Here is a 12357-nt window from a genome sequence, read left to right as displayed (position 1 = left end):
TGTTTGCACCAGTTTTCTGCTGAGATCCTCCAAGTGTAATGATATATGCCAGCTCAAAGGAGTACCAAACCAAATTCTCAGTGGGTCAGTGACTAAATGGAATAGAGCCCTGAGCCCAAAACATGCAATGTTTTAAACCAGGCACTGCAGTAAAACAGAACACAGAACAAAGTGGTGCAACAATGCCTTTACTCTGGATCATACTTGGTAAAGCCTGCAAGAAAATGGGATTAAAAACCACAAGACAGTAAAAAATTCCAGTGACGAGTGAGTGCTTGCCAAAGGCTACATGCCACATGGGTACATGAGGTGTCCCTTGCTCACCTGGGATGACACAAATTAATTGACGCCTGAACAGAAATGAAAGCAAATGAAAGCTCATGTTCCCTTTGAAAGCGATGAGCATTCCTATTTTTTTTTTAAATATATGTAACACTTTAGGTTATTCTTTCACAGCAAAAGAATCTCTCTTGTTTGTCACCGCAGTCTGGGGCTATTTTTAACACTGCTAATGAGTGACTAAAGCAGGGTGGAGTAGCTAAACCAGCTTGCTGCTCCCAGCCACCCACAAGGTTTTTCTGACCATCAGAGGTGGACCAGAGCCAGCTCATGCGAGGAGTCAGAGCAAGGCACCTCTCAAGTGTCTGTGTCCTAGGACACAGATGGTGGAAAAAATGCACACCCATTCCTGCAGCTGAGTAAAAAAAGGCCTAGACTCCACACAGGGCAGGTATGTCCAGCGCTTGACTTCAATCTCTGAGACTAATGCATCTCAGAGACGCATTCATCTCTGACCAGAGCTCATAAAGCATGTAGTTGGCATCTCATCTGTCCATCAGAAAAAGACAGGAGAAAAGCTACCTGTGCAAACAAGTTATTCCTGGATAAGAGGACGCCCAATTCAAGGAAAGTAGCAGTTTCTCACAGGGTCAGTAAATTAATAGAAAATCACACAATCATTATGGTTGGAAAGACCTCCCAGATCATCAAATCCAACCATTAACCAGCATCACTGTGTTCACCATTAAACCACAGCCCCGAGAGCCCCATCCACACACTTTTTGAACACGGTTGCTAAAGGACAAACCCAGGGAAAAGAGGATGAACTGCGTGGAGCAGGAGCTTATGAAGAGGAAGGGGTGGGGAGCAGGGCTGAGGGCTGGCCAGAGGGGCCTGGCCTCAGGGGAAGCGGGGTGGCCACCTGGGATGCCAAGCCAGTGACAGGGAAGGAGAAACCCGAGGAAGTGGGAACACCAAGTCCATGGGGGAGATTGTTTTTCCCCTTGGTAGGGATGACTCTATGGTAAGTGGCTAATGTTTCCAAGGCTGAGGGGATTGACCCAGGAGGGAGAGCTCATGGGATGCTACACCAGATGGCAGCTGCTGGATACAGCATCCCAGTTGCCAAGTCCTGGCCAGTAAGGAGAGTACGTGCCGAATGGGAGTGAAGGCAGTCATTGGAGCATGACAGCAGCAGGGCAGCACAGGAACACAGCAACATGCTGGGCTTGAACATCCTGAATGCAAGAAACACTCCACTCCAGACAAACAATATTCTAGAGGAGCCTGTATGTGTATCTATATTGTTTTAATCTATACATGTATAAAGAGAAGCCTACCTGATGTAGGAAACTGCTGTGAAATGTTCAAAACTCTCTTATACTAAATCATTAAAGGCAAATTGCAGTGATGAGTTAACTATGTTTATTGCAGAAGAGCAGTGAGATGCCATAAACCCAGGCCCACTCTGGTGCATGGTGCTGTGATGGTGTTAGACAAGATGCCAGAGTAGCAGAGCCTCTGGGCCGCAGCCCTCTATTCCATCCCCATTCCTCTGAAAGCCAGGGCAGCGAGCAAGCACCTGCGTGCCTGGTGTGCAGCCTGCACTGGCAAGGGGTCCAGGGACCTTTGGGCTATTTGGACACTTGTTCCCTTTCCCCACGTCTGCCAGACAGCTGCACAATGAGGACACAAACCGTGCAGCAATGGCTCAACATGACCCTGTCAAGGCAGAGCCATTGATGCCTCCCTGTTCTTGCAATAAGGGACATACATTTAAAAACAAGGGTTTTCCCCCCCACACTGTCCAACTCCACTTGTCTGATTCACCAGAAACAAGGGTTTTATAAGTAATCTTGTATATTCCCAGCCCCCCAAGGGAAACACTACATTTAAGACCATTTAAATAGACTATCTTTTCAGACCTTGCAGGGAAATTAAATAAGCATTGTCCTTTGGAAGGGATGGAAGAGGAAGGAAAAAAATTTGAATATTTTTAAGTAATAGAATTATAATTTGATAGAATTATAGCATATGCCAGTATGACAGATTTACATGATACAGGTAGGAAATCTTTGCTATGGTTCATAGAGGAAGTCAAATTATATTACCATGTAGCCTTAAAATCAGGTAATTAAATGAGTTGGGATAACAAAACTACTTGGACAAATATTTTTAAAAGAGAAGAAAGGGATTTTTTGTAGGAATATTAAAAAGGAGTGGGGTTTTTTCAGTGCTTATCTATAGCGAGACAGGACATTGGTGTATCTTTCATTAGTTTAGTTAAAACAGTTCCCCTTGTGATCTCAGATTGATGTAGAATATGTAACTGCTAGAGCAAACTTGTAAAATTAAAAAAATAAATCCTTTAAAAAAATCTCAGTTTGTGAATTAGTACCATAAACTCCTGATGCTGTTAAACTCATATTATTTATAAAATTACACAAGGTGTTATAACTGGAGCTGTAGCAGCAGAGATATGTGATATAACAGTCATAAACATTTATACCAGTTCAGGATTTGTCCTATAAAAATCACAGGCTCTTCCATCTCAAAGGTCAAATTGCCTTCAGGAACTACATAGAGCTGTCAGAAAAAGCTAATCATGCTCTATTATATTATGTTAATGTATAACCAACGGAGAAGGAAAAGATAAACCCACAGAGCTTATTTACAAAAGGAATCTCTTACATCTGCAGAGAGGCTGGGAAAATAGAACACTCCTAACCCGCAGATTTTTGCTGAATGGTATTTTAATTGCACCCAATGAGAACCAAGGTTTCCTCTCAGAGCTCCTATGAATTCACTGCTTTCTAGAGGATGATGGTACATTAGTGAGAGGACAAAACAGAGCCTTCAGGCATAAGTATATTATATACTTCTGAAGAGTATCCCTAGGAATTGCAAATATGGTCATAAATTGCAGCACTTTCGCAGCATAAATAATGTGCTTTGCTAGCCTGTGGTTGAAGTCTCTTGCCAGTGGCCTAAGACTGTTTTAAACAATATGGAGATATCAAATCAAGCTGAGAAGGTCCAGCATTGAAATTATGTTAACTGCATCCCTGCATTTATGAGTTATCAACTGCATTGATAAGAATTGCTCTTCTTATCAGGAGTGGTAAATTAATAAACATAGAAAGATTAAAAAGGGCAGGAGTCCTTTCAAGAGGACTACATGAAAGGTCTTAAATAGACAATATATGGCCATAACAAACATACTGCCCAGGTTAATACCTCAAACATTAGAAATCATTGCATAGAAATTACTGTATAGAAAAGGATTATTTTGTCATTCCCCAAACAGTAAATAGTACATGTATTCTTCCAGCTGAGAGAAAAAACACAGGATAGCTGCAGTTCATTTCTTCTTGATTCACAGTTACAAATAATAAAAGTTCACAGAAATAACTTTCTCTTTCAGAATAAAGTAGAAACATTCAGTTGCTAGAAGTACAAATCTCGTCTTCTGTCATGAATCTGAATACCTGAAAGACACAGCAGCATCAGGACAGTCAAACAGCACAGTCCTTGCAATGTCTTAAGATGTTGTGCAAATAAAATTGCACCTTTGAGTTTGGTGGAAAAGAACCCTTACTAGAATAACCAGAATGACCTATTCAAAGTATGCCCAAAACATTGCACATCAAAGAACCAACAACGGTTGGTTGTACCAAGAGACTAATAAAAATAAGAAAGCCTGAATGCTTTGGGAATAATTTCTTAGAGTATGGTGGGTTTGTTGGTGCAAACTGCAGCAGTGCTACCACATGCATGCTTGAGGTATAAAACAAGGGCTCTTCTATCTTTCTGGGATCTGAAACTTGGACAGCGCGTGCAAAACAGGCATTGTGAAATGGCAGTCTGAAGGTATAAGCACAAAAACTAAGGTGAAAGGGGTAAAAAAAACCCTCATGTATCTCATTTTAATATAATGTAGTGGGTTTTTTTCTTCTTTATTAATGCAGTTATGGGAGGTGGTGGTTCTATCTGGGGGGAAAATGAGCTTTTGAAATACAAAAGCAAACAAGGAAGATCTTCAATACTACATGCATAAGCAAGACTGCTGTTTGATTTGTTCTAAACCTGCTGGTTTCTTTACTCACCTGCAGTGGCATGGCTTACACTGGGATTTTCTGAGCCTTGGTAAGAGCTTCCTTTCCTCTCTTAAGAAAAAAAAAAAACACAAAACAAAACAAAAACTACTGGGGATGAGCAGAGATTCAGCACAGAGCTAAAAGTAGACCATAGTTACTAAAGAAACCTTGTGCTTTTGCAGCCCAGCCTATAGCACAGGTGCTGAGGAGCTCTGTGCTGTCTGGCACAGCAACATACACTTCCATAAATATAAATATCAGCTGTTCTTAAACATGACACAGAGCAAGAAGTAGTATATTTAACAGATAGAGCCAGGAAACAAGGACTGCTGCAGCTGAACTAAATGTACATATCCTAGGGATTTGCCAAAGACTCCCTGTGAACATGAATCAGCCATTTCTTATTGATCCTTGTTGTGTTGTTTGGTAATCACAAGGATGGCATTACATGTGTGGTGCTTAGAGGCTCCCAAATATTCAGAAAGGCCCTGTATACATCCTGAAAGAAACAGCTTTAATTAGTAATGGTTGGAGAGTACTGGGCTGTTTCATTTCATTTTCAATTTTTTCCTCACTCATTTTCTTTCTGAATTTTTGGGAAAAGAAGTCCACTGTTGTTAGTAGTGCTTCCCTGTTATCAACACAAGACTAATTTAATGAAATAGCTCTTTTTCTGAAGGAGTCAGTTCCTGGGGCTCCCAGGAATTGGGATAGGCTTGCATTGCCCCCTTGGGGGAAGAGGGCACCTTAGCTTGTTCTTAAATGAGATCCCAGTTCAGACGGTGTCTTTAAAGAAATTAAACTCTCATTCACTACCTACACAAAGTCTAGGGTGAGTGCCTGTGCAACACATACAGAAAACCTCTGCTCATGTACACCAAGCAGACAGTTTGCATTCCAGCTGAAGATACAGACACTCGCCCTTTAACATGAACAGACAGGGCATTAGACATTCTAGCAGTAATGAGTTAGCAAAACACATACGGTCAGGTGCTCATAACAACATAGATCTGTTGTATCCTCAAAAGAGGAACTGTAGATAAACTCCTGCTTGTATCTGCAGGCAGTCTTTAGCCCACATTCTGCCAAATTCCTGCTGATGCAGTTTCGAAAATTAGTAATTAGGAGGTATTTCACAGCTGCTTATTTTTCAAAACCTAGGCCTCAGGATTGCTTCTTCACATGCCCAATGTTTTTTGTTTAGAAGAACCAGGAAGGACACACTGTATTTTTCCAGCAGACTCCCTAAACAATTTCACAACCCTTTTCCTTGCAGACCAGTGTCAAGCTACTTGACTGGGGAATGCCCAGGAACAGCAATGCAGATGTACCCCAACAGGCATCAGCACTTTGGCCAGGAAGCCTGACCCCAGAGACCTTCTCAAAGGCAGAATTACTCACAAGAGAACATTTTATCCAGCAGATCTAGATGCTGTGGGGACATAAATGAACTTCAGGCATCTTTCTGCCGTGCACTGGCAGTACCTCGGATTGGGATTCCTAGTAATTGTGGATAATAAGCAACAATCACCACTGTGTGAATTGCATTAGCTCTGGGAAATCTGCAGAGAGCAGCCATAGCCTTCGGCAGCCAGGGCAGCAGCACCTCATGGCAAGGAGCTCTTAGCCAGGGGACAAGGCAGGGCTGGCCCACCAGCCCCTGTACCCTCACCATTCCAGCTACAGACAGGGACTGGGAGGGAGAAAAACCCCCGGCCATGCTGGTAAGGGCTGCAGTTTCCCACCCTGTACTTGGAACATAATTAACAGCCTGCACAGTGAGAGAGGCTGCTCAGGGATCTTTCCTGGCCACCCCTTTCTGGTCCCAGTGAGGGAGCATCTGATATACACCACACCTAATACCCATGCTTATTAGAGATTAAGATAGCACTATGAATAATGCTTATAGTCACTTAAAATGTCTTCCCAATGTAAGCCAGAGGTGAAATATTGTGTGAGTAGGCACATTTTTTTGCACATTTTTTGATTAACCCATACTATATGGCTAATTGATTCCAAGTACCACAGTACATCCAGGGTTATCTACTGTAAAAGATTTCTGTGAGTTTGCGAGAAGTTGGATCCGGCTTGAAAAGCTTAGCAACAGATGGCATTATTCTGTCACTTTACATGAGATGTCATCAAAGAATAAAGAGATAGTATTTTCTTACCTCCCCCAGGAGCTGAACTTTGACTCATATTTTGTAACCTTGCAGGTCCAGTCATACAAGCAGAATTTGAGTGTTGCTTCATGGTGCACTCTTGCATGGATGTTAAGCACCTTTCCTGTTGCAGAAGGCCAAGAAGAGAACTGTATTTCCTGTCAGAGATCAGCTCATCGGCTGCATGCAGGTCAGGGAGGGTGTGAGGATACCCTGCACCAGTGACACTGGGAGTCCCAGTTGGAGGGAAGGGCCATAAATCTGCAGGTTGAGCTGGACGACTCCGCAGAGGCGATGGCTGGCACTGGCCTACTGCACCAGCAGCAGAAAAATTCAGAGCAGAAGTTGCCATGCTTGTTGAAGATGATGATGGATATGGTTTGTAGCAATGCGAAGAGAAATTCCACTGATGGGGAGACATGTTGTCTACTTAAAAAGAGAAAAAAAGCATCTGAAGACTCATCATTTCTTACATTTTTCCCAAGGCAAATTCCAGCAGACTTCTAAGGGACTGCTGCCAGATTGCATATTCATTTTTACAGAACCACAAAATCACTTTAATGCTGCTTATCTTAAAAATCAACCACAAATTCATAATAAAAGCAGATTAAACCGCGACCATCAATCTTTCTACTAAGTATACTGTAGTATGTGCACCACACAACCACCAACTTAGGCAGGTTTTTGACAGCTGCAAGCTTAGACAAATATATTTTTGTGAAGATGACAACTTAAGTCATAAGTTGCACTTATGCATAAGTGCATAATGCACTTATTGCATTCAGCAGTGATGGGGACACTTGGCTGGAAAATGATGACCTAGTCCTGTCAACAGGACCATGGAAAGCTTAGGAATCACTCCACTAATCACAGGGATTTATCCAGGAATTCCCAGCTACATATCCTAAGGCTTTACAAGTATGAGTCTCTTGCTTTCTGTTTGCACACAATTTCAAATTTAAGATCCTTAGTAAAAGCCAGTCATACCATCCAACACCAGGCCCACACAGGGAAGGGAGCTCACCGTTTTTCAGGACAACAGTCTCACCCCTGTGCTTTGTGCTCAGGTCTTGGGGGTTCTTGACATTGCTGAGAGCTCTAGAAAAATGTTCATCTACCATGCTGTTAATGTCCCCTTGGAAATAGGTGAACACCACACTCTGAGATCCCCATTCTGTTTTCACAGGCTCTTTGCTTTTACTCAGCTTTGGGGAAAGCTTCCTTGTTTCTTCCATTTTCAATGACCAACAGTCCCTGCAAAAAAAAATAATAAAAACCAAATACAAATAACAAAACCCAAAAACACAAACCAAAAAAGCCAGACAGGGCAAAGAGACAATATTCAACTTCAAGTGCCTAGTGAGTGGCGAGCCCAGCTTCCTCTCAAAAATGGTAGGGGCCAGAAGAACACTCATTAGTAGGAGTAGATTCTCTGTTTTTCTGCTTTTTCCATGCACCTCTTTACTGATTTTCCTATTAGATACTTCTAAAATGAAATACTTGGGCAGAATTGGCATATCTACCCACCAGCTTTCATTTCTCACCCTGACTTTGTAAGTCTGGGCTTAGGATGTAGTACTGTGCGAATGTGCCCTCTGAAAGAACTGAAACACTTAAAAAAATAATTCAGAGGTGGCACTATCCCTGAATGAATTTGGGGGCTGAAGTTATAAAAATGCTTTGTCCAATTTAGGTTTTTGTGTTGTTCAAAAAACAATGACAAAGTGAAATAAAAAAAACTCAACAAAAGAGGAGCAACAAAAACCCCAAACCCCACTATACTACATTAGAGCTGAAATTAATAACTTTTAGATAAGGTAAAGTCTGAAGTACCTTAATCACTCTCAGCACAGATCTCCAAAACAAAAAGACTTCTAAGAGCAATTAGTTGCTTCACCTGTTGAAAAACAACATTATGATTAAATAATTGGAAATTCAAATCCTGGCTAATTCAAGTAAAAAACCACCACAAAATGACAACAAAACAAATAACCTTATCTTGTTTAAAACAATTTACCTAGGAACATGGTGGTTCTGCCAGCTGCTTAAAATTTTGGAGCAAGACTGCTAAAACACACACTGTGGGTCAACCAGAATGTAAGGTTGACAATCCAGAATTTAAGGTAAGACAACAGGTTTAAGGCAGGAATGCCACTAAAATAGTTTGCAGGAAGTCAACAGAGGCTCCCTTTATTCTCTTTAAACATCTCTGCTGACAGGTATGGTAAGAGTAGGACAAGGAATGTCACTACTTGCCCTGGAGAAGTATAATTGTAATGCATTTTTACAATTTCTGGGAGCAACTTCCCAGCCAGAGCTCACAAGTCCTTCTCTAATCAAAATCATATTTAGCAAGACTCAGGCTACAAATGCAGTGAAGTGCCTGTTGTTTCTATTCCATTTTCCAGTCTCATTGTCAGGTCGTGACACTGCATAGTGTAATTGATTTAGGTAGCAAAAGGAAGGCTGTTATTTTTCAGAGATCAGGGCAACCTTTAGCCAATAGCCAGCCGTACTGCATAAAACCTCATGAATCATTAGATATGTGTTTCCATCCAACTAACTCTGTAATACACACCACTGCTTAACCCAGTTCAACACATTCATCTGATTTCTTTCCTAGTCATACATCCCCTAATCCTCAGAAGCTTCCCAATAAACACCACACTCATCTGCGTCTCAAAGGATACCCTGAAGTGCCTGCGAAGTCTGCCTTCAAATGGTTTCTCAGAATTTTCTTGCACATGAAAAAAACTGCTCAGGCTGCAAGACAAGTATTCAGAAGGTATTAGGAAACATGAGGATTAAGGTTGTCAAGCCATAATCTATCCCCATTCTGATGCTTAAGCCTTCACCTAAAAACTTCTTGTCCTTGTTTATCATTTGCTTCCATATTTAGTTTTGCTTGTTTATCTCCATCTCCCACCACCATGTGCTCTGTTCAATTCTCCCTAACTCATGGTCACTTGCTCAGCCAGGCCTAATCTCCTGTCACCAACCGCTAACTCATGTCCAAACTCAGGAGCTCCTTAGTCCTTATTTTAAAATTTCTATTGCTTTACCCCATCCTCCTAGATTCACCTAAACACAGCAGTGGGAGCAGGAGTGCAAGATCACTGATTCAGAAGACAATGTTTCACAACTTTAAAACTGACCCAGCTTTCCCAGACATAGAAAACTTTAAGAAACACTTCCTCCCTATTTACAGGCACCTTTCCAAGGCCCATGAGGGGAAGCAGGAACTAGCACAACCCAGCCACACAACTGGAAGGACTTTGAGCACAGGAAGAGATGCTGTTTTTTCCCAGTCTTGTTTTAGAAAGCATCCTGCAATTTGGGTTAAGGAACTTTACGATTGCTCAGCCAGGGGCCAACACTTGCCATTGAAAATTCCAGTCCAAGAATTGGCAAAGACGTGAGCAAACAGATGGCCTGAGAAAGGACAAGAAGTCATCTTGACAGCAATAAGCAAAGCAGCTTTTCCTACTCTGCACCAGCACTACACATCAACATACAATTTACAAACCATTATTGCTGGCCCAGAGGATCATTTTTCCCATTCTTCACTCAGTACAAGCCATTATGTCTTTGTACCACTTTATTAACATGCTTAACTAGCTCCTGACATTTATTCTGGGCTCCTTTAGCATCATTTATTTGTGTGCAACAGCTTGTGTGATTGTGACCAGTTAAAATGCTGGAAAAATAAAGTATTTTAAAGGCAAAAAGGTCATTTATCTCTTTTTTTCCCCAGTGTTTCCCTTAAAAACCTCTTGCACTTTCCAACAAGTAGGCAAAGGAAGGCTAGGTATACATAGGTTACATCTCAGTCCTCTCAGTGATTGTATGGGCATAAGGATTCTAACGTCCCGGGAGCCAGGACCTGAATTTGCAGCACTATAGTCTTCACTACCTGAACTTCCTATTATTCCATCACCCAGCACAAGGTCTGCAAATGGCAGAAATCCTTCTAACTTGTGACTGACACAAACCATTGGCCAAAATAGAGTAGAAGTGGAACTCAGGATCAAAGGGACTCAGCTCATATCTCACTACTCTTAGAATGGGTTAATAAGGGCAAAATAGTGCAAGTTATTTCTCCTTCAACTGGACAAGGACCTAAGGTCAACACAGGCTTAAGAGTGGTGGCTGTTGACAGCTCACCACAAGACCTAATACTTTACAATATTTTCCACATTCCCCACACTTGCCAGCAGCACTAATTTAGCAGCACTGGAGCATCTGACAGGGAGCACTTCATTCTTGATTTCATGTAGCTCAAAACAGTTTTGAAAACAAAAAACTCCCACTTCTCAAGTATTAAACCACAATTTAACAAGCAGGCATTCCCCGTCAAATAAGGGAATAATTAAGGGAACATTTGAGGAAGTCAGTGAATTGTCCTACCTTAACTCACTGTCAGTCAGATTTTCCAGATGAGGGACACTCATGTTGTGTCCAGCAGGTCGGGATCCTTCCTGGGCCCGGCCAGCTCTGTGTGCACCGCAGCGACTGCAGAAGACGTTCATGAACTCCCCACACTTTCTAGCCTCCAGCTGCACTGAATGAGGCGTTTCCTTCAGCCTATCTGCTAAGAATGCATGAAATGCACTCCAACGAGTCAACCAGGTTAGGAGGTTTCAGGAATGAGGAAAATAGGATTGTAAGTAGGTTTAGGTTTGTTGGGTTTTTTTTGGTTTTTTTTTTTATGACAATGTGTATACAATAAAGGAGATACTGTGGACTTTGGAAAAGTTTGGAGTAAGATGATAAACGAGATATGGCAATGAACCAAACTTGCCCAGGATGATAAAGGATTTTTCCTGTTACAGAATATTCACTCTTAAATTGGTAACAACAAACACCTATGAGAAAAAGACCTGTTTCCAATCCAGCTAAACTGCATAATCAATTTTCTCACTTTTCTTTGCTGGATCTGTTTTAGTAACTACAGGGAAGAAAAAAAAAATCATTCTTGTTCTTTAAGGGCTGTAGCAGGAAAGAGGGTTTTTTTTGTAGCAAGTTTACCAAAATTAGCAAATTTCAACCATTCCAGAAATGCTGGAACAGGGTCAAACTTGCCAGTCTCAGCTGGAAAAAACACACTGAGGAACTAGTCACCAAACTGGTGACATTATGTCTTTTATAGAGTAGCTTAGGAGTTTGTTTACTCACCCAGAAAGCTGGAGAACACAATCCAATTCCCTCTGCCTAAATACGTATGAATCCACCCTCTGCCCTTCCCAGAACAACTTAACTACCAGGCTGGGAGAGTTCCCGTGACAGTGCTTAGTCTTTTATTGACACACTGTTTGTGCAAACACGTTTTCATTGTGAGACAGACTGGATTCCAGTCCATCAGCAGGGCAAGAGTCTTCAACATCTCCACTGCTCTTTCTCTGACTCCCTTTTCTACACTGTCTTGTATGGCAGAAATTTCCTCCCGCTAAAGCTTTTCAAGACCTTATTTGAGATCTTCCTCTCGTGCTGACAGTTAAAGCTCTCCTCAGGTTAAGATGGCATCAGTTTAAAGCTCCTAGAAAGAACTACCAGGTAAAATGGGATTTTCATCCCTATTCTTCAGTACAGGACTGGAATGACTGATTTCCAGTGCTTTTGAAGCATTCAAAGTGTCAAAACACTGAAGAAAATAATTAAAAACCTTGGAGAATAAAAATTTAAATTCTACTTGTCCTTATTAAAAACTGCTTCACAATCTCAATTTTAACTGCAGTGTCTGCAGTGATCCCTCCTGCTCCTTTTCTCTCCATGCAGGTCCATTAACATCCCAAGCCAGGAAGAAGGCTGAGACCAAATCC

The 12357-nt window shown here is 41.7% G+C and overlaps 1 protein-coding gene across 1 annotated transcript; it reads right to left on the bottom strand.

Annotated features, from left to right (window-relative positions):
* Positions 1 to 2742: 2742 nt before the first annotated feature.
* On the bottom strand, positions 2743 to 11194 carry VGLL1 (vestigial like family member 1). The gene is made up of 5 exons (XM_058032703.1): positions 8372 to 11194; positions 7563 to 7792; positions 6548 to 6964; positions 4386 to 4445; positions 2743 to 3767 (listed from the first exon to the last, which is right to left on the bottom strand). The coding sequence occupies exons 2-5, from the start codon at positions 7771 to 7773 to the stop codon at positions 3727 to 3729; spliced, it is 729 nt and encodes a 242-aa protein (XP_057888686.1). The 5' UTR covers positions 7774 to 7792; positions 8372 to 11194; the 3' UTR covers positions 2743 to 3726.
* Between the last annotated feature and the right edge of the window lie 1163 nt (positions 11195 to 12357).

The sequence above is a fragment of the Melospiza georgiana genome, chromosome 12, assembly GCF_028018845.1.
Source record: "Melospiza georgiana isolate bMelGeo1 chromosome 12, bMelGeo1.pri, whole genome shotgun sequence".
In the NCBI taxonomy this organism is placed as follows: domain Eukaryota; kingdom Metazoa; phylum Chordata; class Aves; order Passeriformes; family Passerellidae; genus Melospiza; species Melospiza georgiana.
Note: the sequence above shows the minus strand (reverse complement) of the source record. Positions and strands in the feature narration are given on the sequence as shown.

What these genes read in the sequence shown, in the direction of transcription:
- VGLL1 (XM_058032703.1), bottom strand. Translation starts at nt 7,773, where the DNA reads ATGGAAGAAACAAGGAAGCTTTCCCCAAAGCTGAGTAAAAGCAAAGAG. An exon ending in GACTGTTGTCCTGAAAAACG is followed by an intron (nt 6,965 to 7,562) that starts GTGAGCTCCCTT and finishes CTTTTTAAGTAG; the next exon opens with ACAACATGTCTCCCCATCAG. An exon ending in AAGTTCAGCTCCTGGGGGAG is followed by an intron (nt 4,446 to 6,547) that starts GTAAGAAAATAC and finishes TTTTTTCTTAAG; the next exon opens with AGAGGAAAGGAAGCTCTTAC.